This window comes from Trichechus manatus, unplaced genomic scaffold, assembly GCF_000243295.1.
Source record: "Trichechus manatus latirostris isolate Lorelei unplaced genomic scaffold, TriManLat1.0 scaffold00106, whole genome shotgun sequence".
Classification (NCBI taxonomy): domain Eukaryota; kingdom Metazoa; phylum Chordata; class Mammalia; order Sirenia; family Trichechidae; genus Trichechus; species Trichechus manatus.
Genome location: NW_004444042.1, coordinates 7,878,148 through 7,905,893, shown reverse-complemented (window position 1 = coordinate 7,905,893; position 27,746 = coordinate 7,878,148). Strand labels below are relative to the sequence as shown.

General features: G+C 37.4%; 1 protein-coding gene across 4 annotated transcripts in view; it reads right to left on the bottom strand.

Moving 5' to 3' along the window:
- MICU1 (mitochondrial calcium uptake 1) overlaps nt 1–27,746 on the bottom strand; it is a 302,123-nt gene that overhangs the window by 245,153 nt on the left and 29,224 nt on the right. For 3 of the 4 annotated variants that reach the window (XM_004383247.3, XM_023737695.1, XM_023737697.1), the window contains exon 2: nt 2,420–2,581. In XM_004383247.3, the coding sequence (XP_004383304.1) occupies nt 2,420–2,580 (161 nt within the window). In that variant the 5' untranslated portion in view covers nt 2,581. Of the gene's footprint in view, nt 1–1,178; nt 1,233–2,419; nt 2,582–27,746 lie in introns of those variants that run through there. The other variant, XM_023737696.1, reaches the window with a different exon arrangement.

Below are 27,746 nucleotides of genomic sequence, written 5' to 3'. Positions count from 1 at the left end.
GGGGTTGTTAACCAATGTCATAAAACAGCATATGTGTTACTGTTACATGAGAAACTATCTGTTCTGTAAGCCTTCACCTGAAGTACAATAAAATATTAAAAAAAAAAAGACTCAATATTGTTAAGATGATGATTTTTCTCAAATTAATCTACTGATTTAACACATTCCCATTCAAAGTCCCAGGAGACTACTCTGTAGAAAACGACAAGCTGATTATAAAATTTATGTGGATACAGAAGGATCTAAATTTTAAAAATCTTGAAAAAGAGCAATACACTTTGAAGACTTAAATGACATGTTTTTAAGACTTACTATACAGTCATAGTAATCAAGATATGCTGCACTGGCTTAAGAAGAGACACATAGATTAAAGCACCAGAACAAACAGCCCAGAAATAAACCCATACGTATACTGTCAACTAATTTTCGACCAAAGCACTAGCATAAGTCAGTGGTAAATGGCTAGTCTTTCCACAAATGATGCTGAAATAACTGGATATCCATATTGGATACAACCACCATAAAAATTAACTGAAAATTGATTCCAGACATAAAAGCTACAAGTATAAAACTTATAAAAGAAAACACAAGAGAAAATCTTTACATCTTGGGATATGCAAAGATTTCCTAGACAAGAAATGAAAAGCACTAACCATATAAGAAAAAAATCGATAAACTGGACTTCATTAAAATTAAAAACTTCTGCTTTTTGAAAGACACTGTTAAGGAAATGAAAAGGCAAACCACTGACTGAGAGAAAATATTCATAATCAATATATATTTGACAAAGAACTTACATCCAAAATACATGAAGAACTCTTACAGCTCAATGAGAAGCAACTCTTTTTTTTTTTTAATATGGGGAATCTGAATACACACTTCACAAAAGAGGACACGAAAATGGCCAATAAGCACAGGAAAAGATGCTCAGCATCATTAGTCAGCAAGGAAATACAAATTAAACCAGGAGATGCCATAACACACTCACTAGAACGCTAAAATCAAAAACACCGACAATACCAAGGGCTAGTGAGCAAGTTAAAGTCTCGAGCATTGCTGGTAGGAGTATGTAACAGTACAAACGCTTTGGAAAACTGGCAATTTTGTATAAAATTAAACATATACTTAGCATATGAACAATCAATTACATTGGTCATATACAAGAAATGAAGACTTACATATGAATTTCAAAGCATTTTTATTAGTCATAGCCAGAAACTGGAAACAACCAAACGTCCTTCAACTGGGAAATGGGTAAACAAATTGTGATATATTCCTAAAAAAAAAAAAATACTATCCAATTATAAAAATGACACAAGCTTCTGATACATATAAATCTCAAAAACATTATGCTGAATGAAACAACGAGCACTGCTGGCACAGTGGTTAAGCGCTCAGCTGCTAACTGAAAGGGTCAGCAGATCAAACCTACTAGCCACTCCGTGGGGGGAAGATGTGGCAGTCTGCGTCCGTAAAGATTTACAGCCTAGGAAGCTCTATGGAGCAGTTCTACTCTGTCCTATAAGGCTGCTATGAGTCAGAATCAACTCGATGGCAATGGGGTTACACAATCACATATATGCATTAAAACTCATTGAACTGTATACTTAAAATGGGTACATTTTGTTTTATATAAATTATTTCTTCAAATAAAATTGATTAAAAACAAAGAAAAAAGTATTCTTGAGACAATCAAATATAATGACAGCAACTTTAGGACAGGGTAAACCAGGTAAAAGACAAAAAACAAGGAGTGGCAAAGTCAGAAAACAGTATCTATACATTTGAAGAAAGAGAAGACTATGGATCATCACTTTTTCTCTTTGCTCTAGTAAAGTTTCAATAACTAAAAAGAAAACTGTGAGATGACAAGAATATTAAGGTTCATTAGTTAATTTCATACAGGAGTCCCTGGGTGGTGCAAATGGTTAAGTATTAGGCTACTAACTGAAAAAATGGCGATTCAAACCCACACAGCCAAAGGTGCCTCGGAAGGCAGGCCTGGCGATCTGCTTCTGAAAAGGTCACGGCCATGAAAATCCTACTTTGTACACATGGGGTCAGAACTGACTGAACAGCAACTAACAACAACAGTTAATTCCATATGGTTACCAAATTATGAAGTCTCAGAAAGCACTCATTTTCTAAAGCTACTATTGCCATCCCTACACCATCATTAAAAATGTTCAGCAGAGGAGAGAGGCAGACTTTGAAGCAGATGTTTCCTATTTATTGCCTTAGCATGACAGCTGAATCCTTTTAAACATCTTATTTCACAGACAAATATTATCAATGCCAAATCATTTGGACGTGAAATTCTGATATACCGTTAAGCCAGAAGTCAACTCCTTTCTGATAACAGAGGCAAACAGAAGAATAAAAGTACATGTTAAGAACAAGATATTCAGGTAACACTCACCTCTTCCACAAGAGACCAGTACTCGCAGTTACTGCAGATGCTCCCAGGAAAGCCGCCAACATTAGCCGTCTCCTGATATGGGTGGGCTGTGACCCTCCATGGTACCACCGAGAGCCCAAAGCCAGTTCTGCCAACGCAGAAAGTGAGTTCAGACGAAACATCCTGTGGACAAAAAGTAGAAATGTTACTCCTAGCTAGTGGTGGCAGCAGTGATTATGATGATGATGATTAAGTATTTACTCTATGGCAGACACTATTCTAAACACTTTGAATGTATTATCATCTCATTTAATCTTCATGACAATCACATGAAGGAGGTATAATTTGAAACCCAATACATCAAGGACCAACCAGGAGACAGAAACCACATGGTAATCTGAACAGGGAAAGTTTAATGCAAAGAATTATTAACTACAACAGGCGAGTAACTACTAACAGGTAGACAGCAGATACAGGGAGCAGTCACTACTTCTACAGCTAATGCAGAGCACCTAGAAAGGAACGAATCTGTAAGAGGGTTACCCCTATCAGTGCTGAGCTCTCGGGTTTGTGGAGAGCACAGCCAAACTTGTCCAGCAGAGCTTGCTGGACAGCTGTCCTCTGTGATGCTGGAGGAAGCCGTCTAAAGGGAAGTGCCAGCCCAGTGGCACCTGCTGGGAAGGTGTCCATTAGGGTGCGAGAGGAAGCCATTCAAGAAGAGAGATCACAATATGGACCTCATTAGGAAACTGCACGCAGAAGTGTTGCATACGGGTTGAGTGCCACTGAGTGCAACATGCACTACTGGCCACTGTGTGCCACAGAATCACCAACAGGATAGGCTAGGTGATACTGTGAATCATCACAGGGTAAACTTCACCTATTCCTTTAATTTTTTGTTTTAATTTGTTTCATTAGAATTTTGTTTTATATCTGAAACATATATTCTAGATGAGCAAAGTCTAGCACCAAAGAAACTGTCCCATTATACTTTTTCTGTCAATTTTTGATTTTTTTTTTCTGATTCATTTTTAAATTAACATTTTCCAAACCCACACTTACATTCACATACATAGCACTGATTTTGGCTACAGCAAAAAAAAAAGCACAACTAAAACACACATACATGGAGAAAAGATTATTCATCACTAACAACAGAAAGAAAAGGGCATTGAAAGTTTTCAGTGTGAAAAGCAGCATAAGTAATTCAAAAGTTGGAACAGGCAAAAGGTGTGTAAGGCTGGGACATAAGCTTAGGACATCTAAAAAGATCTAGAGAACAACTGGACATATGATCAAATGGGTAAGACATGGTCATTTGAGAAGATCCTTTGAATTTTTACTTGATCATATACACAATAGGAGGCCAGTGAAGTTCTTAAATAGGAAAACAACCTGATGAAACACTGTCTAAAGAATATCAGTCTATTTCCCAGCAGTGTAGGGAATAAACTACAAAGCCAAAGGCACAGAGAAGGGAAGTGAAAAACCTAGACAGCAGGTGATGAGGTCCTAGATTAGGATAATAACTGCAGAAACCAATAAAGAAGAACCAAACAAAAAAATTCCAAAGAGAAACAAAACATCTGATATCAGTATCTAATAGACATTAATATCTAACTGCATAAGAGATATGGAAAACAGAAAAGCAAAAGTTTTAAAAACAAAAACTAAGTGATATGGTAAAAACTGAAATGGAACCCAATGACTCACGATCTCATCTCAACTCTGGTACTAACCAGCTGTGTAGACAAAAGAAAGCTCATCGCCCCTCTTTGGGGGAAAGTTCACTAACTGGCAAAATGACAGAATTACCTAAATGAGCTTTAGGGTTCTTTTCATCTCTTTAATGCTCTCATATCACTGGTGTCCCATTAAACATGGCAAAACTTAACCTATTTCACTTGGGAGGAGGGACTAAGATCATATATTTAAGAGCTATTAGTTTTGAGAATTCATTTCTGCTCTAGGGAATTTCAAACTTTGGAAGTTCTGAGTTTTACTAACATTTGACTTACATTTTGATATTGTAATTCAAATATTATAATCTAAATCTCATTTTACCACTGGTTTTAATCTCAGTCCCTGAAGTATACATCAAAGGATAAATCTATTCATCTTCTCTACTGCAATTTTCAAAGATGCCAAATAAATAGAAAAATAAAAAAGAAGAGACTCTTATAATTTAATTCTTAGCTTTGTAGTAAAGAAATAGTGATACTAATTGAAAGCGTTAATTTTTGATGAGAGACCATTTAAACAGATTTAAGGAGATCAGCTTTTCCACTGGGTTTGGAAAACTGAGTAGGCCAATTGGCAGCAGTTATGCAGTAATTAAGAATAACATCCATATTTATGACATGGGTTAAATTAAATCAAAGTAGTGAATTTTTCTTCCTTGACCAAAAAAATCTATGCCTCTATCAAATAGCTTTGATGTAAACTGAAAAAGAAAAAAAGATGAATATTTCTAACCAAGAAATGTCAAGGGAGGCAAGTAAAAGATAATTTTGTAACCAAAGAAAAGCATTATCCAACAAGAAACAGCTAGAACAAAACTTTTTTTAACCTGTAACAGTGTATCATTGCTGTATTTCAATATCTATTATAGTAAGATTATCAAGCTCCAAGTATTGTTTTTCTGCAATATTTTAACAATTTCATCCTGCAAATCATACTATAATGAAATACTGTTTTTCACCTATTGGCAATAATTACAAAGTTTGAAAACACACTTGTTGGCAATGCTGTAGAAATTACACTGCTGATGAATGTGAAAACTGGTACGATTCATGGAGGACAATTTGGTAATATTCATCAAAATTACACGCATAAACTGCATATACTGACCCAGCAATTCCACCACTGAGAATGCATCCTACTGGTGTACCTGCCCATCAATGAAATTACACACACACACACAGAGTTATTTGTTACATCATAGTTTATAACAGCAAAAACTAAAAAACCACCCCAAGGTCCAAGAAGGGACTGGTTTAAGTATTATAAATCCATACAGCGCATTACCATTTAGTTATAAGAAAGGAATAAAAAAGCTCTCTTATATACTGATACAAAAAGAGTTCTAAGACATAATGTTATCTAAAAAAAGGTGTGCAATAACATATACAGTATGTTATCTTTTGCGTAAAAAGAAGGGAAATAAGGATGCATATTTGTATACGCATATAAAATAATTCTGGAAGGACACACAAAAAAACTATTAGTGGTGATGCTGGTGGGGGTGGGACATGGATGAGATAAGAAACGGAGATTTTTTTCTCCATATATTATTTAATTGAAAAAGCTAGCAAACATATACTATTCCAGACAAGCATTTTCATTTACACTTAAAAGACAGAATACAAGGTAAAATGTGTATGCCAACTGAAGATTACAAAAAATATCTATGCATGTGCTTTTTTTAATTTATGAAGAAAATCTGGATGATGCAAATAAAATTTAATGTTCCTCTGGGGACGATTTTATTTAAGCTTTTTCATATAAAGAAAAATAAAGGCAGACACATAAGGTTGATGTTGCATTCTCCTCATCCAAGAACTGTCATTTGCCAGTCCTACCTGTGGGCTCAGACCCAATAATGTTTCAGTAATCAGCTTCTATCATGGCAAGACTCCCTGGTGAGACGGCCTAACCAAACCCACTGCTGTTGACTTGATTCTGACTCATCGTTACCCTACAGGAGAGAGTAGAACTGCCGAATAGGGTTTCCAATGCTGTAAATCTTCATGGAAGCAGTCATGTCTTTCTCCCATGGAGCAGCTGGTGGGTTCGAACCACTGACCCTTTGGTTAGCAGCCAGGTGCTTTAACCACTGCACCACCAGGGCTCCCTAAGATAAGCCTTACTTAAATCAAATTCATATCCCAATACTCTGATCATTAGTATATCCTGATCAACTTACCAAACTATTAGTATTTCAGGCTTTATCCTTATCTTGACTTATGATATCTGTTAGCCTCTTTCTGTGTGACTTACGCCCTTGTCTTTTTGACCTTTGACAAATGCACGTTTAAAGAAGGACTGATTGGCTCTTGCAATGCGGGCACTGCCTAAATAAATCACTGCTATACTGTTAACAACTGTTACCCAACACTACTGTTGAAAGCAACATCTGCTAGCTCTGAGGCCAAGATACGTTTCCAAGATCCACCCAAATTTGGCCATCAACAAAACTTAGAACTTGCTTAAATAAAACTTCAACGTTCCAAAATGTTAGCGTACATGAACTAAGTGCTTGGGAAAACAAGGCCAAGTCTCCTCTATATCTGTATCTCCAGAGCCTAATACAGTGTCTGTCATAGCTAGTATATGCAGATGATGGTTCAGTGTACCTTCTGAATCTGGAAATAAGGTTGGTCTCTGAGAATTAAATTATAAAATAAGCACTGTCCAGGGTACCCTGGTCCAAGGACTCAACCTATTCATCTCAGTTGCACCTACATATTAATCATAGAATTGGATTCAACAGGCCATTAGAGCCAAAAGCCATTAAGTGTCTGAATTATAAAGTTAACTCCCCTTTATTCTATTTCCATGCTCACTAAACAAACTTATTATAACTTGGCTTCCTACAGATTGCCTTCAAAGAGAGACTAGGTTGATCAGAAGATGGAAATACTTAATTCTTATGGTAGCTCTAGGTCTCATGGTAAATTAATGAATTGTCAATCTGATTTATAATTGTAGTCTCTCTTGATAGTAGTCAGCCTAAAGTAGCTTCTCTGAACCCTATCAATTTCACAGCACTGATAAGATCTAGTTTGGGGACATTCAAGGTTGAAAAGCCAGGCCTTGGACCATGGTGACATCCTATCCCTTTTGCCTTACCATTTCATTCGAACTTCTATCTCTGGAAGAGATGCCAGAGGTAATTTCCCACTGATTCATATGGACAGAGTCATCGTACCTGGGGAACGGCACTCATGTTTCTAACTGCCCTGTTGGAATCAGACTAGGGGAAGGCAATAAATGAAAGGTCTGAAGAAGGGACAAGGATGAGAATGCTGATTTGCTGAACATGATACAGACTTTTGTATGAAAACAAGACTATTTATGTTTTTACATTTTTAATTGTTTTAATTGTACAAATAATATAGGAATGTGTTTTTATTGAGAATGTAGTACTACAGAAGTTTATAAACAGACTATGTCTTCTTTATCACACACCTGGATTCTACAACCCTCCCTACAAGTAACCTCAGAAAACATTTTGGTACGCATCTTTCCAGAAAATTTGTCTATAAATTTACATAACAATAATATTACATATACATATGTAATACTCAGGGGCCCTGGTGGCACAGTGGTTAAGTGTATGGCTGCTAACCAAAAGGCTGGCAGTTTGAACTCACCAGCTGCTTCTTGAAAACCCTATGGGGCAGTTCTACTCTGTCCTATAGAGTCGTTATGAGTTGGAATCAACTCGATAGCAACAGGTTTGGTATGTAATACTCATATATTTAGCATTTGGGATGCTTTACATTATGTTTTGTTTTATATAATGAGGTCATAACATATACATTTGCAGTATTTTTAAGCTTAATAATACAACTTGAAATCATTCCATGAAGGGATATACAGATCTACCTTTTTTTTTAACCACTGTATTTAATTCTATAACTGCTCCACAATTTAACTGCTCTCCAGTTAAGACAGTTAGGTTGTTTCCATACTTTGCCATTACAAACATGGCTACAGAGACTTTTTTCCTGTGCGTTTATTTTTATGCATTTTTATTCATGTATTATTTGTGGGATAGATGTCTAGTAATTACTAGGTTAAAAGTAATATGTACATTCTTAATTTTGATAGATACTGCCTAACTGCCCTTCAATACTGACATCCCAATTTACACTCCCACTAGCAATATTTGAGAGTATTCCTTTCCCTGTATTTGCTAATATCCATCTTTTTCATTTACACCCATATAATGCATAATAAATGTCATCTAATTTAATTTATATATTCCTTATACTAAATGAGTTTGATCATATTTGTCTATTTTTCAAGAGTTCATCACTGTTGTTCTGAAGACTATCAGACTATAAAGCTGTATTTAATTTTTTCCAGCCATATTCTCAGCCCTGCTGCTTCCATTTTTTTTCTTCCTTATAAAAAAGGACATACTCTTTTCATTTAGATTTGTTTTAGATATAAAATAATATGTTTAGGTAAGATATAATATTCATTATTGCACCCACACTTTTTCATAAACAAAAACCTAAAAAAAAAAAACCAGTTAAAATTTTCTCAACTTGGAGCCATATTTCTATACTTTTCCAATTCATTCTGACTGAGCTCCACTAGAGCTAACTGGGAAGATTCTTCCATCCAGGGTTTTGATCTCTATTGGCTGATAATAAGAATTAAGATTACTTGGATAAATTATCCATCACATTACTGGAAAGATAATTTTTAATTGCAACAGTAGCAAAGTTCTCTTTAATCTCAAAAATACTTCACAAGTGTTTCACCATTACACATTATTGAAAAACAATATTACACATCATTCTGCCATCCTATTTACTTTTTTTGAAAACAACAACAAAAAATGGCCACTGAAATTCTGAATAAATTATAGTGGTAAAAAAGATGCCAAATTCCATACTAAAAATTACAGTATGCCTAATTCAACTAAGGTATAAAGAGATAATTACCTCAGTATTTCACAACACAGATGGATGTACTTATCCTATTTCACTAAAGCTACAACCTAGATCAATTTGTCAAATACACACCAGGCAGTACTGCAAATGTAACAAGTGCACTTATCTCACCTATATTTGCAATGCTTCTTTACAAAGGGTGTGTGTTACATACAATACTAAAACCAAAAACCAAACCCATTGCCATCTAGTCAACTGCCACTCATAGCAATGCTACAGAACAGAGCAGAACTTCCCCCATAGGGTTTCCAAGGCTGTAATCTTTACAGAGGTAGCCTGCCACATCTTTCTCCCATGGAGCAGCTGGTGGGTTTGAACTGCCAACTGTTCGAGCACTTAACCACTGCATCACCAGGGGTCACACTCCTAAAATATGTGTTATCTACAAGAGCAACAGTTGCCATGAATCTAGGTGTTGTTGTTGTTGCTGGGTGCTGTCAAGTTGATTCCAACTCATAGAGACCCCATGTGACAGAGTAGAACTGCCCCATAGGGTTTTCTTGGCTGTAATCTTTACAGAAGCAGGTAGCCAGGTCTTTCTTCAAACTGCCAACCTCTCAGCAGCCGAGTGCTTAATCATCGAGCCACCAGGGCTCCTATTAAGTCTAGGTATAGGGTATACAATTAACTTTACCAAAAAATTTGGCCTTTGTCCATGCCTCCTAAGAGGTAATCTCTAAATCCTTGGAATTTCTCCTTTGATAGGAGTCTCTGTTATCCACGAGGGCTTCAGACCACACCTGAGGGTTTATGCTAGTGAGGTGACTCCTGTTGGGTAGAGGCGAACCTCAGCAGAGAGGGGCTGAAGGTTGAACCCAACCATATGGACAATGATTTAATCAATCCTGCCTATCTAAGTAATGGAACAACATAAAAGTTCTGGACACTGAAGCTCAATGAGTTTCCTGGTTGGTGAAAGATATCAGTAGCTGAGAGGGTGATGAATTCTGGTATCCTGAGGGGGTGGGAAACACTGATTTTGTAGCCAGCAGATCAGAAGTGAGGGAGGGTCTGGGAACCCCTAAGCTTCTGGCTGGTATCTGAAGTCTTGGGCAGATTTGGCCGTCTGGAAGACTGTGTCCTTTAACTTCTGAGATACGTCCTAGCTCTGGTGGTTAGGGTCAGTGGAAGAAGTAGTACATTTGCAGTTAGTGTAAGAGAGGTTAGTAGGATCTAGGCTTGATGTGTATTAGAGAAGGCACACAGAAAAGAGACACCCTATATACTAGGAGAATAAATGACAGCAGAAAAAAGCATGTGAAGTATGCCTTAGGCTTCCCGGTATCCCCATTACCAAATAATGCATTTTAAGTTATTACTATCAGCAATAACAAGTATTATTGTTCAATTACTCTAGAGTAGATAGAAAAAAAAATTGGGGTTCTAGTTTTATAACCTTATTCTCTTTAAGACTCTTCTCTGGGAGATGCAGGTCAGGGGTGGTACTTATTTCTAGATCTTTTCTGGTTTTAAGAGTTCATTTCAGAAAAACAAAATGTAAAGGTATTTTGTTCTTTTTGGAGGAAAAAGGAGATCCTGAATGGTTATTAATGAGACTAACATCCTACATTAGTCTCATCAGTTTAAGCAAATTTCACATAAGCTAAAATTTCCTGTTGCCATTATTTATTCAAATCATTAGCTATTTATGGAGCAAGACATTGTGAAGACACTGAAAAAGGCACAAAGATGAGAAAGACACAAGCTCTGTCCACAAACATGTTATAGATGTTTGAGGTAGTGGAGCTTTAAAAAAACAAACTACTCAAATAATCATGAGACAAGGCAGGAAAAAACAGTAAGAACATAACAAGGATCTGAAGAAGGGAAAGACTACATTACGCTGGGCAGTGGAAAGAGTTCAGGAAAGGCTTCAAGGAAGATCTGGTTTACTTAGGGTGAGAAAAAGATAAGAATTCTTCATAAATGATTTTGGCTGAATACATTGTTTTAGATGACTTTGTCATTTTCTCACTAGAGGATAACACATATATAAAATTAGCTGAGGAATGAGATAAGCTATTAGAAATATAATATTTACTGCATAACTATCCCACACGTCTGTCCGTTTGTCGTACTGTGGGGGCTTGCATGTTGCTGTGATGCTGGAAGCTATGTCACTGGTATTCATGATACCAGCAGAGTACAGGTTTCAGCTGAGCTTCCAAACAAGACAGACTAGGAAGAAGGACCTGGCGGTCTATTCTGAAAAGAAACAGCCAGTGAAAACTTTATGAATAGAGTGGAACACTGTCTGATACAGTGCTGGAAGATGAGCACCTCAGGTTGGAAGGCACTCAAAAGACAACTGGGGAAGAGCTGTCTCCTCAAAGTAGAGTTGACCTTAATGATGTGGATGGAGTAAAGCTTTCGGAACCTTCATTTGCTGATGTGGTGCAACTCAAAACGAAAGAAACATCTGCAAACATCCATTAATAATCAGAACGTGGAATGCACAAAGTATGAACCTGGGATCTTTGGAAATCGTCAAAAATGAAATGGAACGCATAAATATTGATATCCTAGGCATTAGTGAGCTGAAATGGATTGGTAGTGGCCATTTTGTATCGGGCAATCATATGGTCTACTATGCGAGAAATGATAACTTGAAGAGGAATGGCATTGCATTCATCATCAAAAAGAACATTTAAAGATCTATTCTGAAGTACAACACTGTCAGTGATACGACAATATCCATACGCCTACAAGGAAGACCAGTTAATACAACTATTATTCACATTTATGCACCAAAAACTAAGGCCAAAGATGAAGAAACTGAAAATTTACATCAACTTCTGTGGTCTGAAACTGATCAAACATGCAATCAGGATGCATTGATAATTACTGGTGATTCGAATGCGAAGGTTGAAAACAAAGAAGGATTAGTAGTTGGAAAACATGGCCCTGGTGATAAAACGATGCTAGAGATCGCATGATAGCATTTTGCAAGACCAATGACTTCTTCATTGCAAATACATTTTTTCAACAACATAAACAGCAACTATACACGTGGACCTCGCCAGATGGAATACACAGGAATCAAATCAACTACATTGGTGGAAAGAGACGATGGAAAAGCTCAATATCATCAGTCAGAACAAGGCCAGGGGCTGACTGCTGAACAGACCATCAATTGCTCATATGCAAGTTCAAGCTGAAACTGAAGAAAATTAGAACAAGTCCATGAGAGCCAAGGTATGACCTTGAGTATATCCCACTAGAATTGAGAGACCATCTCAAGAACAGATTTGACACACTGAACACTAATGACTGAAGACCAGACAAGTTGTTGAATGACATCAAGGACATCATACATGCAGAAAACAAGAGGTCACTAAAAAGTCAGGAAAGAAAGAAAAGACCAAAACGGATGTCAGAAGAGACTCTGAAACTTGCTCTTGAACGTCGAATAGCTAAAGCAAAAGTAAAAGAGCTGAACAGAAAATTTCAAAGGGTGACTCAAGAAGAAAAAGTAAAGTATTATAATGACATGTGCAAAGACCTGGAGATAGAAAACCAAAAGGGAAGAACATACTCAGCATTTCTCAACCTGAAAGAACTGAAGAAAAAATTCAAGTCTCGAGTTGCAATAGTGAAGGATTCTATGGGGAAAATATTAAACGACCCAAGAAGCATCAAAAGAAAATGGAAGGAATACACAGAGTCACTGTACCAAAAATAACTGGTCGATGTTCAACCATTTCAGAAGGCAGCATATGATCAAGAACTGATGGTACTGAAGGAAGAAGTTCAAGCTGCACCGAAGGCATTGGTAAAAAACATGGCTCCAGGAATTGATGGAATATCAACTGACACGTTTCAACAAACGGATGCAGCACTGAAGTGCTCACTCATCTATGCCAAGAAATTTGGAAGACAGCTACCTGGCCAACTGACTGGAAGAGATCCATATTTATGCCTATGCCAAAGAAAGGTGATCTTCCCAACCACTTGGAGTAAAGAAGAACGAAGAACACCAAAGACACAAGGAAAGTATTAGTCCAAGAGACAGAATGAGCCACATAAACCAGAGACTTCATCAGCCTGAGACCAGAAGAACTAGATGGTGCCCGGCTACCACCAATGACCACCCTGACAGGGAACACAATAGACAGTCCCAGATGGAGCAGGAGAAAGGTGGGGTGCAGAACTCAAATTCTAGTAAGAAGACCAGACTTAATGGTCTGACTGAGACTGGAGGTGCCCCGGAAAGCAGGCCCCTGGACTCTCTATCAGCCCAGAACTAGAACAATTTCCGAGGCCAACTCTTCAGACGGAGATTGGACTGGACTGCGGAACATAAAGTGATAATCGTGAAGAGTGTGCCTCTTAGTCAAGTAGATACAAGAGACCAAAGGGGCAGCTTCTGTTCAGAGGTGCGATGGGAAGGCAGAGAGAGTTAGGAGCTGGTTGAATGGTCATGGGGAATCAGGGGCGGAAGGGAGGAGTGTGCTGTCGCAGAATGGGGTGAGCAATTAGGGTCTCATAACAATGTTTGTATAAAAATTTTGTATAGGAGACTAACTCGAAATGTAAACTTCATTTAATCACAACAATAAAAAAATAAAACAAAAAAAAAGAAAGGTGATCCAACAGAATGCAGAAATTATCGAACAATATCATTAATATACACACAAGTAAAATTTTGCCGAAGATCATTCAAAAGTGGCTACAGCAGTACATAGACAAGGAACTACTAGGAACTCAAGCTGGATTCAGAAGAGGACCTGGAACCAGTGATATCACGGATGATGTCAGATGGATCCTGGCTGAAAGCAGAGAATACAAGATGTTTACCTGTGTTTTACTAACAATGCAAAGGCATTCGACCGTGTGGATCATAACCAATTATGGATAATGTTTTGAAGAATGAGAATCCCAGAGCACTTAATTATGCTCATGAGGAACCTGTACTTAGACCAAGAGGCAGTCGTTTGAACAGAACAAGGGGATACTGCATGGTTTAAAGTCAGGAAAGGTGTGTGTCAGGGTCATATCCTTTCACCATACTTATTCAGTCTGTATGCTGAGCAAATGATCCGAGAAGCTGGACTATATGAAGAAGAATGGGGCATCAGGATTGGAGGAAGGCTCATTAACAACCTACATTATGCAGATGACACAACGATGCTTACTGGAGGTGAAGAGGACTTGAAGCACTTACTGTTGCAGATCGAAGACTACAGCCTTCAGTATGGATTACACTTCAACATAAAGAAAACAAAAACCCTCACAACTGGACCAATAAGCAACATCATGATAAATGGAGGAAAGATTCAAGTTGTCAAGGATCTCATTCTACTCAGCTTCATAATCAACACCCATGGAAGCAACACTCAAGAAGTCAAAAGACGCACTGCATTGGGCAAATCTGCTGCAAAAGACCTCTTTCAAGCGTTAAAAAGCAAAGATGTCACTTTGAGGACTAAGGTGTGCCTGAACCAAACCCAACTGCCTCATATGCATGTGAAAGCTGGACAATGTATAAGGAAGACCAAAGAAGAACTGACGCCTTTGAATTATGGTATTGGCAAAGAATATCGAATATACCATGGACTGCCAAAAGAATGAAAAAATCTGTCTTGGAAGAAGTACAATCAGAATGCTCCTTAGAAGTAAGGATGGCGAGACTACATCTCACACACTTTGGACATGTTATCAAGAGGGATCAGTCCCTGAAAAGGACATCATGCTGGTAAAGTAGAGGGTCAGCAAAAAAAAAGGAAGACTCTCAACAAGATGGACTGACACAGTGGCTGCAACAACGGGCTCAAGGATAACAGCGATTGTGAGGATGGCGCAGGACCGGGCAGTGTTTCATTCTGTTGTACACAGGGTCGCTATGAGTCAGAACTGATTTGATGGCACCTAACAACAGCACAACTATACTGTTAAAAATGCAAAAATTTATTAGACCTTCATTATGCCAAGTGATTTTTAAAATATCTTCATACATTTCTTTTAGGATGAAATGAATCAGATGGAAAGTTTTGCATTAAACAAACCAGGATGACTGCCAAAATACAGTAGAGATTAACGCTCATGTCTAGAAAAGATGCATTTTCAGAGCTCAAAGTGACATCACTGACAGAATAAATGAGGAAAGCTCACACTTTAGCTAAGTCTGTTCTGAGAAGTGAACATCTACCAACAGCAGAAAGAGCTATTTTAAATGACCTGGAAGAGAATGTAAAGTTAATTTAACTCACATTAGTCTTCTAGCAGTAATAAAATGATAACTCTAGGAACAAGGATCATCTCACAAACGTGAAGTTTGACACAGAACTTTTGTACATATTCTTGCTAAAGGAAAATGCTATTTTAGAGCACCTACTCTCCGGATACTTTCTGAAACATTCCTTCAGCTTTAAAGTCACTACCTCCATGGTTCACTTTCTTAAAATATGTGCATGCGCGCGTGCGAGCATGCGCGCACACACACAAATAAAGTCTCTTCACTGCAATAATAAAACTTGAAACTTGTGTCTAGTGAAGAAGAAGTGAAGGGTGGCAACTTCCCCTCCCAAATCACTGCACAGAAAAACAAACTGTGGAAAAGCGAGAGAAAGAAAAAGATGAACCAAAGCAGCAGTCTACTTAAAACAAACCAACCATGCAGGAAATGACAGAAACAATGATGCTCAATACAAATTTTCTAAAACCTCTAGATCATGAGTAGGCTTTCAATATTTAAGCCTCCATAAAAAACACCCCTAACTTAATTTTCAATTCAAATCTTAGCAAATAGGTAGCTAACGGGTTTTAATGGTTAATGAGTGCTTTTAATGTACATAACAGCCATTAGAAAACTACAAGACAAAAAAACTCAGCTATCAATAAGGAAGATTTAAACACTGCTCCAAAAGAAACTGGTGCCAAGAAAGTATTGACTTGCTCAAGGAAAAGGTCTGGGTGGGTAGACATGAAGGTGAAGAATAATAGTCTAGAAGAAGTGTTTGCAGAAAAACATTTTTTGCTTTCCATTCTGCCCAAACATCTTTGGTTTATGTTAATTTTCCTACCTAGAACTAAAATACATTCCAATTTCAAGTCCACTCTAGGCCTTAAAAATTAGCACTTTGTTATACTTTGTAGCAATACTAGCAAGCCACAAAATCTTAATACATAAAATTTCATTTAAAATTTTTCTGTTTAAACAATTCCCATTATAGGGTTAATAAAACAGAGTACTGACAGCTAAGAGTTTTATAGTTTTAGCTCTTACATTGAGATATATGATGCATTTGAGTTAATTTTTATAGCGGGTATGAGGAAGAAGGTCCATCTTCACTTTTTAGCATTTGGATATTTACTTTACAACATCATTTATTGGAAAGACTATTCATTCTCATTGAAATGTCTTAGCATCTTTGTCAAAAATCAACTGACTATATTGGTGTCTGGGGTTTTAAAAGCTTGCGAGCAGCCATCTAAGATGCATCAATTGGTCCCAACCCACCTGGAGCAAAGGAGAATGAAGAACACCAAACACACAAGGAAAATATTAGCCCAGGAGAAAAAAGGGCCACATAAATCAGAGACTCCATCAGCCTGAGACCAGAAGAACTAGATGGTGCCTGGCAACCACCAATGACCACCCTGACAGGGAGCACAACAGAGAATCTCTGACAGAGCAGGAGAAAAGTGGGGTGCAGAACTGAAATTCACATAAAAAGACCAGACTTAACGGTCTGACTGAGACTGGAGAAATCCCTGAGGACATGGCCCTGGACTCTCTGTTAATCCAGAACTAAAACATTCCTGAAGCCAACTCTTCAGACAAGATTGGACCGGACTATAAAACATAAAACAATACTCGTGAAGAGTGTGCTTCTCAGTTCAAGCAGATACATGAGACTAAATGGGTGGCTCCTGTCCAGAGGCAGGATGAGAAGGCAGAAAGGGATAGGAGCTAGTTAAATGGACATGGCAAACCAGGGGTGGAAAAGGGGAGTATGCTGTCACATTATAGGGATTGCAACTAGTGTCACATAACAATACGTGTATAAATTTTTGTATGAGGAATTAACTTGAACTGTAAACTTTCACCAAAAGCACAATAAAAATAAAAATAAAAACATCTGACTATAAATGTAAGGGTTTATACCTAGACTTTCGATTCTACTTCATTTATCTCTAAAGATGGACTTTTTAAAAAAGGTGTTGCTGGGACAACTGAGTAGCCATTTGAAAAAAGACAAAATTAGACCCATACCTCTAACCATACTCAAGAATAAAATTCAAATGGATCAGGGATCTAAGCATAACAAATGAAACTATAAACATGGGGAATTCTTTACCCTCAGTGTGGGAAAAGTCCTTCTAACTATGACCCCAAATCTAGAGGCAATAAGACTGATAAATCTGAGCACATAAAAATTACAAAAACTTTGCATGCCCAAATATATCATAAACAAAATCAAACAGCGAACAAAATGACAGAAAATATTTGCAATATCTATAGATACTGGGCTGATGTCCCTAATATATAGAGAAACCTTAAAAATTGGGGACAAAGGACCAAAAAGAAGAGGAAAAATAGAAAAAAGACACAAGTCAACAATTTATAAAATAAAGATATAAAAATGGTCCTTAACATAAGAAAAATGCTCCATGTCATTCATAATTATTGCTGTTGTTGGGTGCTGTCAAGTTGATTCTGACCCATTGCAACCCCATGTGACCGAGTAGAACTGCCCCATAGGGTTTTCTTGGCTGTAATCTTTATGGAAACAGACCACTAGGTCTTTCTCCCACACAACCACTAGGTGGGTTCGAACCACCAACCTTTCTGTTAGCAGCCGAGCACTTAACCACCGTGCAACCAGGGCTCCTTCATTCATAGTTAGAGAAATGTAAATTAAAACAATACTGAGATACCATCTCTCACCTAGCAGATTGGCAAACATTAAACGTACATCAACACATTCTTTTGACATGGCTCTAGAGAAACAGGCACTTTTATACACTGCTAGTGGGAATGCAAACTGGAATACCTTTTCTGCAGGGGAATTTGACAATTCCTAACAAAACTACATGTGCATTTATCTTTTGACCCAGTAATCTTACTTCTAGAAATTTACCCTGAATATTCTCCAACAACAATATGAAAATACATATGCACAAGGTTATTCACTATCTGTAAGAGAAAAATATTACAAACAACCTAAATGCTCATATATAAGAGTGGTTAAATAAACTATGGTACATTCACACAATGAAGTCCTGTGCAACTGTAAAAAAGCTTGAGGAAGATCTTTCTGAACTGATAAAGAGTGATTTATAGGCTATATTGGTAAATGTAAAAGGCAGAGCATTGGAGTATCTACAGTACTCTATCCATCATGTAAGAATGCAGACGATATGAGAAAATATACTGTATCTGCTCATGTGTACAAAACAAAATACAGAAAACACAAGTCAGAAACTAAAGCAGATTGGTTATCTACACGGGGTGGGTGGGAATGGGCTGAAAAGAATAGGCAAGGGAGAGGCGAGATCAGAGAGCGGGGGAAGGGATACTAAAGGAGTAACACTTCTCTTACTCTCAGAACCATTGTCATGTTTCACATACCCAAAAACCAGATAAATAACTAAAATCAACCAAGATGTGGCAGAATCCAAAATAGAAAAACAGTAACAAATGAACTTAACTGTATTACAAATGAATCACTAAAAGAGATGAAGAAAAGATAAAACTTAAGTAACATTGGAAAATAGCATTTTGATTGTATATTGTCAGACTAAAGAACTGTACACAAATACTGTGCTGTAGTTCATAAGCTGATTTCCCTAAGCGTATGTGTTAGCTATTCTGAAGGTACTTTATATGCATACCAGAATTGAGCAAATAAGTAAATACATTATGGATAATGAGATGTGGTTTTCTCACTGTCAGAGAGAGGAGCTATATAAAGAATGAGTGAAGGCTAGAATGAATTCTGTTATATTGGACTGAATTAGAGTGTCAGGATAACTCATGGTTTTTAATATATGTACAGATGGACAGATATAAAATATAGATATGTGGCATGTATATGTGAGTATGAGCACACCTACTACCCAAATCTTGGTTTCTAAATATCAATAAAGGGATTAGATTCCTTGGAGAAATGGTTAAATCCAGGGCTAGGACAGGGAAAACACAAGCCATGAACATTTTGTGGGGCTAGAAAGCAAGAAAGTGCTTGAAGAATTATGAGGATATATTGAAAGGACACAAAAGTGAACTTGAAGAAGCTCACAACGGCCATATCTGGGACAATTAGAGCTACAAAACAAATGACAATAATGAAATATAACTCTTAGGCTAAACCAAATATCCATGAGTTTAAAATTATATAAATACACACATACACACATACATGGGGGAGAAGGGACAGCTCTTCCTTTCAGTATAATTTCAACTAATAAATGTAGAAGGAAAGGTAGAAAAAGGAAATCACTTTTAAATGAACACCACAGCAGTAATAACTGTTGCAGACAAGAATAGATGTTAACATTAGTGGGTGAAAGTACAATGAGAAATAGAGATTTGTAATGAGTTGCAATCGACTCCATGGCACTCAACAACAGTATCAAAGTTAACTCCCCACACAATACTTAATTCAAAGGAAAAAAATAGCAGCTTTATATTGAAAAAATCTGGCAGACACCACCTTAACAAAGTGATCAAAGCTAATATCGCCAGAATTAAGATGTACTGACATTTTGTACCTCCTGATATGACGCACTAAGAAGGGCACAAAATCACTTCTGCAGCATTCTTGCCAAAAAACACAACCTCAATCTAATCACAAGCAAACATAAGACAAACCCAAATTGAGTGATTCTACAAAATAACAGATGTTCAACACCTTTAGCTATTAGGAAAATTAGAATTAAAATCACAAGAGACTGCCATACATCTATCAAAATACATTAAGTTAAACAAAAATAAAAATGATAATACTAAAATCAACACTTCCTGATAATACCAAAGACACAAAGCAACTGGAACACCCATACATTGTTGGTTGGATGCAAAATGGTACATCAATCTCACTCATAGGTATTTACTCTAGAAATGAAACTTCACATGCACAGAAAAACCTGTACACGGATTATTTATAGTTTTATTCATAATCACCAGCCAAAACTGGAAATAACCTAAACGACCTTGAACAGTTGAATGGATAAACAAACTGCAGTACATTCATATAATGGAATGTTACTCAGAAAAAAAGAAAAGAAAAAAAGGAAGGAACTATAGATATGTACAACAAGAATTTCAAAGGCATTATATGCTGATGAAAAAAGCCAGTCTCAAAAGGTTACATAATTTTATATGACATTCTGGAAATGGTAAAATTATACTGATGGAGAACAGATCAGAAGCTGCCAGGGGGTTACAGATGGGTGGAAGGTTTGACTACCAAGGGGCCACACGGGAGTGTTTTAGAGTAATATCCTGTATCCTGACTGTGGTGATGGTTATATGAATCTATACATGTGTTAAAGCTAACAGAATTATACACCAAAACAGAAAGAGAAAGAAAAGCCAATTTTACTGGATGTAAATTTTCTAAAAAAAAAAGTTTTAAATTATTTTGGCTTGTTGTACAGTTCAGAAGTTTAAAAATCTTACAAATCAAACCTGTTTTTTTCCCTTTCAGCATCTACTGAAATGATCACATTGTTTTTCTCCTTTCATCTCTTAATATGAATTAATTGATTTCCTAATATTAAACTGTCTTTGCATCCCATGCACAAAACCTACTCGGTCAGAGTGCATCTTTCTTTTAACATACTGATGGATTTGTGGGTGTGTGACTATTTCATAAGGTTTCTGCATCTATATTGTCTAGTAACAATGCATTGTAGTCTTATATTTTTGTCATCTCTGTCTAGTTTTACTTAAATTACAGCTTAAATAATACAGTAAAGCACTGTTTCTTTCACTAAGCTCTGGGGCAGTTTAAACAGTATAAAATAATCTGTTTCTTTAATGTACCCATTAAACCACCTAATGTCTCACTTTTCTTCTTTGAGGGGTAGTTCTTTGCAAAATGTTTTAGTTTCTCCCACAGTCACTGGTTTAAATTCTCTACTTTTACCCATTGCAGGTGATGAAATGCAGGTAGGAAAGGTTAAGTGGCTCTAAGAACATGCAAAAAGAGATAAAGGGCAGTTTGGAATTTCAAGTCTGTTTAAGTCTAAAGTTCTGGGGTTTTTTGTTTTTAACGCCATGGTGTCTAACAGAATAAAAGGCAGATGTCATCTACAAAACTAACACATAAATTATTTCCAGAAAGTCTTAGAAATGCGGTCATCTTTTTGTATTTCTTGATAAATTTTTTATTTTGACTTTGAATGTTGGTTCTACCGTGCTTAAGAGTATAAATGATATCTGTCTTAAAACTAATTAAAAAAAAAAACTAAATATATAGTCTAACCTACTGAGAATTAAAACTAATAAAGAATTCACCACTTTAGACTTTTTCAAAGCCAGGCCCAATCTACACAAACTGAGTGAAGTCAAAATATACTGTAAGCTTCAGAGGTTGAAAAACCCGGGACATTGTTGCATTAAAAAAATTTCCTCACGTACTGGATTTAAATATAAGGTTTTTCTGGCTTTCCTTGTAGCATCTGAAACTCTTAATTAAAAATAAAATAGTTATTTTGTATATTATATGCTATATATGAATTAAATATACTTCCATCAAAAGGAACTATTTAATAACTGTTCTTTTAAGTCATAATCTTTTGGTTACACTGATCATTTGCAAAGTGACAAAACACATATTTGAACTCAATTAAGCTTCAAAAAAGATAAGACTAGAAGATTATTCTTCATTTCCAATGTAAAACACATAATTAATCATTATCACTTTAAGTTATACATCCAACAGTAGGAAAAGCCAGCATACCAAAGACAAAATGAAATCAATAATTAGGCATCCACTTAAATTCAGTGAATAAACCAGCTGTCATTGAGTTGATTCTGACTCATGGCAACCTCATGTGTGTTAGTAGAACTGGGCTCCATAGGGTTTCCAATAGCTGGGTTTTTTTGTTTGTTTTTGTTTTACAGTTAGTACACATATTGCCCTATGACAATGGTTAACAACCCCACGACACGTCAGCACTGTCCCTTCTCAACCTTAGGTTCCCTATTACCAGCTTTCTTGTCCCCTCCTGCCTACTAGTCCTTGTCCCTGGACTGCTGTGCCTCATTAGTTCTGTTTTGTTTTATGAGGCTGTCCAATCTCTGGCTGAATGGTGAACCTCGGGAGTGACTTCACCAATGAGCTAAAAGGGTGTCTGGGGGCCATACTCTCAGGGTTTCTCCAGTCTGTCAGGCCAGTAAATCTGGTCTTCTTTTTTGTGAGTTAGAATTTTGTTCTACAACCTTTTCCAGCTCTGTTCAGGGCCCTCTGTTGTGATCCCGGTCAGAGCAGTCTGTGGTGGTAGCCAGGCACCATCTAGCTATACTGGACTCAGTCTGGTGGAGGCCTTGGTAGCTGTGCTCCATTAGTCCTCTGGACTAATCTTTTCCTTCTATCCTGTTCTCTTCATTCTCCCTTGCACCCGAACAGGTGAGACCAGTGGAATATCTTAGATGGCTCCTCACAGGCTTTAACGACCCCAGATGCTACTCACCAAGGTAGAATGCGGAACATTGTCTTTATAAACTGTGTTATGCCAATTGAGCTAGATATTCCCTGAGACCATGGTCCCCACAGCCAATGGCTGATATTTTTGAAGTAGATTGCCAGACCTTTCTTCTAAGGAGCCTCTGGATAGACTCGAACCTCCAACCTTTCGGTTAGCAGCTGAGTGTGTTAACCACATGCACCACCCAGAGACTCCAAATTCAATGACTAAATCCTCTTAAGAGTGATAACATATGACTCAAATATGGGTAAAGTTGGACAAGAAGAATGTAGGAGATTAAAAAAAGAACATTGACATTGAAGTCAGACATTATCTATGTAAAGCAGAAATTTAAAAAAAGCCTACTTTGCAGGATTGCTGTTAAAATTAGCAATTATGGTATACAGCAAGTAGTTAATAAATGGTAATTACTGTTATCAAGATGGGGAAGAATTTTAAAAGATTCTGCAATAAAGATTCTCCAAAGATAAAAAGCACCGCTTTGAGAAAACAAGAAATATGGCTTTTTTCCTATCTTGATCAATGGCTATAACAACTCACAATTTTCTAGTCATCTGGGTGGTGCAAATGGTTACTGCACTCAGCTGCTAATGAAAGCCTAGAGGCACCTCAGAAGAAAGGCCTGGAGATCTACTTCTGAAAAATCAGCCACTGAAAATCCTGTGGGGCACAGTTCTACTCTGACACGCATGGGGTCACCATGAATGGAAGTCGACACAATGGCAACTGGTTGTTTTTGTTGCTGTTATGTGCTGAGTCGATTCTGACTCATAGCGACCCTACAGAACAGAGGAGAACGGCCCCAGAGGATTTCCAAGGAGTGGCTGGTGGATTTGAACTGCTGACGTTTTGGTTAGCAGCCCAGCTCTTATCCATTTCACCACGAACAACCCAAATGGCCTATGTAAACCTACAACTATATCCTCATTTGTACTTTGTTAATTAGCTAATTCATTCATTAATAAGTCTGTTTAGGATATAAGGTACTTTGTAAAGCTTTGATTTCAACTTGATGCCAACCAAAAAAAATATTATCTCAAAAGCATCGACCTAAGCTCTTAGAAAGGCTGAGACTGACCCTAGAGAGAATAAATTTTTTAAAATAAGGAAAATATAAAATATTGATCAACAACAATGCATTATACACACCACAGAATGCAGAGAATACTTAATGGGCTTCCCTATTAAATTAAAAGCTCTAAATCCTATTCAGATATAGAAATCATGTGTGAAGGCAAAATGAAGGAATCAATAAGATGCCTCCTTGCATTTGCAGAGAACACTATACTTTCTAAGTGTGCCTATGAATACACTCTCCTTTGCACTATACTCAATTTCCAGACAGGGAAAATGAGGTACTTATATTAAGCAATAATGTCAGAACTCAACTGTGAGTCCATGACAAGTTACTCACAGTCTCCTTATTTAACAACAAAAAACTGATTAGTAGTACAGGCAACTCTGTAAGAATAATATATTTCTGCCAAAGGAAGTTTCATCTTTCTATATAAATGACAACTTCAGTGCAGTTTTTTTTTAGCATGCATAGCAACAGGCATCTTTATAGACATTCTTTTTATAACAATCTGTCTATATTTATGTTCTCTCTAGAAACAAATCTGCTAGGTTGACAGCAATATTAGATATTTCCCACTCCTAGGAATATATCCTAGAGAATAAGAGCCGTCACACAAATAGACACATGCACACCCATGTTCACTGCAGCACTGTTCACAATAGCAAAAGATGGAAACAACCTATATGCCCATCAACATACAAGTGGATAAACAAACTATGGTACATACACACAGTGGAGTATTATGCAACGATAAAGAACAATGATGAATCTGTGAAGCATCTCATAACATGGATGAAACTGGAGGACATTATGCTGAGTGAAAAGTCAATCATCACAAAAGGACAAATATTGTATGAGACCTCTATTGTAAAAACTCATGAAAAAGTTTACACACAAAAATTAACAATCTTTCTTGGTTACGAGGGATGGGAGAGGTGGGGGGAAATACTAAACAGGCAATAGATAAGCGGTAACTTTGGTGAAGGGTAAGACAGTACACAATACTGGGGAAGCCAGCACAAGTTGTACAAGGCAAGGTCATGGAAGCTCCGTAGACACATCCAAACTCCCTGAGGGACTGAAGGGCTGGGCAGAGGGCTGTGGGGACCATGGTCTCGGGATCTAGCTCAATAGGCATAACACAGTTTAATATAAAGACAATGTTCTACATTCTACCTTGGTGAATAGCATCTGGGGTCTTTAAAGCCTGTGAGGAGCCGTCTAAAATACTCCACTGGTCTTACCCCTTCGGGAGCAAGGGAGAATGAAGAGAACAGGATAGAAGGAAAAGATTAGTCTGGAGGACTAATGGAGCACAGCTACCAAGGCCTCCACCAGACTGAGTCCAGTACAGCTAGACAGTGCCTGGCTACCACCACTGACTGCTCTGACTGGGATCACAACAGAGGGTCCTGGACAGAGCTAGAGAAGGATGTAGAACAAAATTCTAACACACACAAAAAAAGACCAGATTTACTGGCCTGACAGACTGGAGAAACCCCGAGAGTACAGCCACCGGACACCGTTTTAGCTCAGTGGTGAAGTCACTCCCGAGGTTCACCGTTCAGCCGGGGATTGGACAGCCCCGTAAAACAAAACGGGACTAATGAGGCACAGTCCAGGGACAAGAACTAGAAGGCAGAAGGGGACAGGAAAGCATGTAGAAATTTTTGAAATGGTGTATCTTTGGCTATGTACATTCTCACAAAAAAAGAAAACAAAAAAAGTCCTCAAAGGTCGAGAAGGGAAGGTGTTGACATGTTGGGGGTTCTTAATCAATGTCATAAAACAATATGTGTACTAACTGTTTAATGAGAAACTATGTGTTCTGTAAAACTTCACCTAAAGTAAAATAAAATAAAAAATTTTTATATTAGATATTTCAGGATATTTTCCTGCCTTTTTTACATTTACTACAACTTCTATTTACACAGGTGGCATCCATGGGTGGTGCAAATGGTTAATGTGCTTGGCTGCTAATCAAAAGGTTGGAAGTTCGAGTCCACCCAGACATCCCTTGAAAGAAAGGCCTGGCAATCAACTTCTGAAAAAAAATCAGCCATTGAAAACCCTATGGAGCACAGTTCTACTCTGACACACATGGGATTGCAATAAGTGTGGGTCAACTTAATGGCAACTGTTTGTTTTTTTACCCAAGTACTTCTTTCAAAGATTTTCCCTTGCTTACTTGAAGATGTTGCCTTAAACTATGGGACTTAATTAAAGCAAAATTAGAACATCAGAAATGAAAGTTCTATTGAAAATGTATGTAAGTATGTGTTGTTTACTTTGTTTCATTTTAATAAACTAAGGCCCAGAAAGTTAAGTGTCTTACTCAAGATAACAGCTAATTAATTCTAGATACGGGACCTTACTAACTCTACCTCTTGTTTGTCATCAACTTTGGAGTCAGAACTAGGTTAGATGTCTGACTCGGCAACTTTGTGCATCCATAAAATGAGGACAGAAACACTTATCTCAAATGACTATGATGAGAATTAAAAGAGAAAATGTTTGTAAAAAGTTGAGCACGGTGCCTAACGCATAGCAAATTATTAATAAACATTTGTTTGGGAAGTTAATATAAAAGGATGCTGCTGATAACTTTAACAAAAACTATATTACTTTATATAATTAAAAAATGTATTAAATATGGAACACCTAAATATACTCCTTTTAGGACAAATATTGTATAAGACCACTACTGTAAGAACTCAAGAAAAGGTTTAAACACAGAAGACAACATTGTTTGATGGTTACCAGGGTGGGGAGGGAGGGAGAGGTGTATTCACTAACTAGAAAGTAGACAAGAATTATCTTAGGTGAAGGGAAGGATAGCACACACTACAGGGGCAGTCAGCACAACTGGACTAAACCAAAGCTAAGAAGTTTCCTGAATACAATCCAAACACTTCGAGGAACACAGTAGCAGGAGCGGGGGTCTGGGGACCATGCTTTCAGGGGACATCTAGGTCAACTGGCATAACAAAGTTTATTAAGAAAATGTTCTGCATCCCACTTTGGTGAGTGGTGTCTGGGGTCTTAAAAGCTAGTGAGTGGCCATCTAAGATGCATCAACTGGTCCCAACCCACCTGGAGTAAAGGAAAATGAAGAACACCAAAGACACAAGGAAAATACTAGCACAAGAGACAGAAAGGGCCACATAAACCAGAGACTTCATCATCCTGAGACCAGAAGAACTAGATGGTGCCCGGCTACCACTAACGACCACCCTGACAGGGAACACAAGAGACAGTCCCTGATGGAGCAAGAGAAAAGTGGGATGCAGAACTCAAAATCTAGTAAAAAGACCAGACTTAATGGTTTGATTGAGACTGGAGGGACCCCGAAAGACATTGCCCCTGGACTCTCTGTTAGCCCAAAACTAAAACCATTCCTGAGACCAACTCATCAGGCAAAGATTAGACTGGACTATGGGGCATAAAATGATACTCATGAAGAGTGTGCTTCTTAGCTCAAGTAGATACATGACACTAAATGGGCAGCTCCTGTCCAGAGGCGAGATGAGAAGGCAAAGAGGGTCAGGAGCTGGTTGAATAGACACAGGAAATCAGGGGTGGAAAGGAGGAGTGTGCTGTCACAGTCTAGGGAGAGCAACCAGGGTCACAAAACAATGTATGTAAAAATTTTGTCTATGAGAGACTAACTTGAATTGTAAACTTTCACTTAAAGCACAACAATAAAACAAACACTGAAAAAAATACATACTCCTTTTAATGTAAACATTTAACTAAAATGCAAAGCAAGACTATAATACTGTCTTTTCTCATAAACTTATCTACTATCCATGCTTATTATTCTTTTTTTTTTTTAATATTTTATTGTACTTCAGGTGAAGGCTTACAGAACAGATAGTTTCTCATGTAACAGTAACACACATGCTGTTTTATGACATTGGTT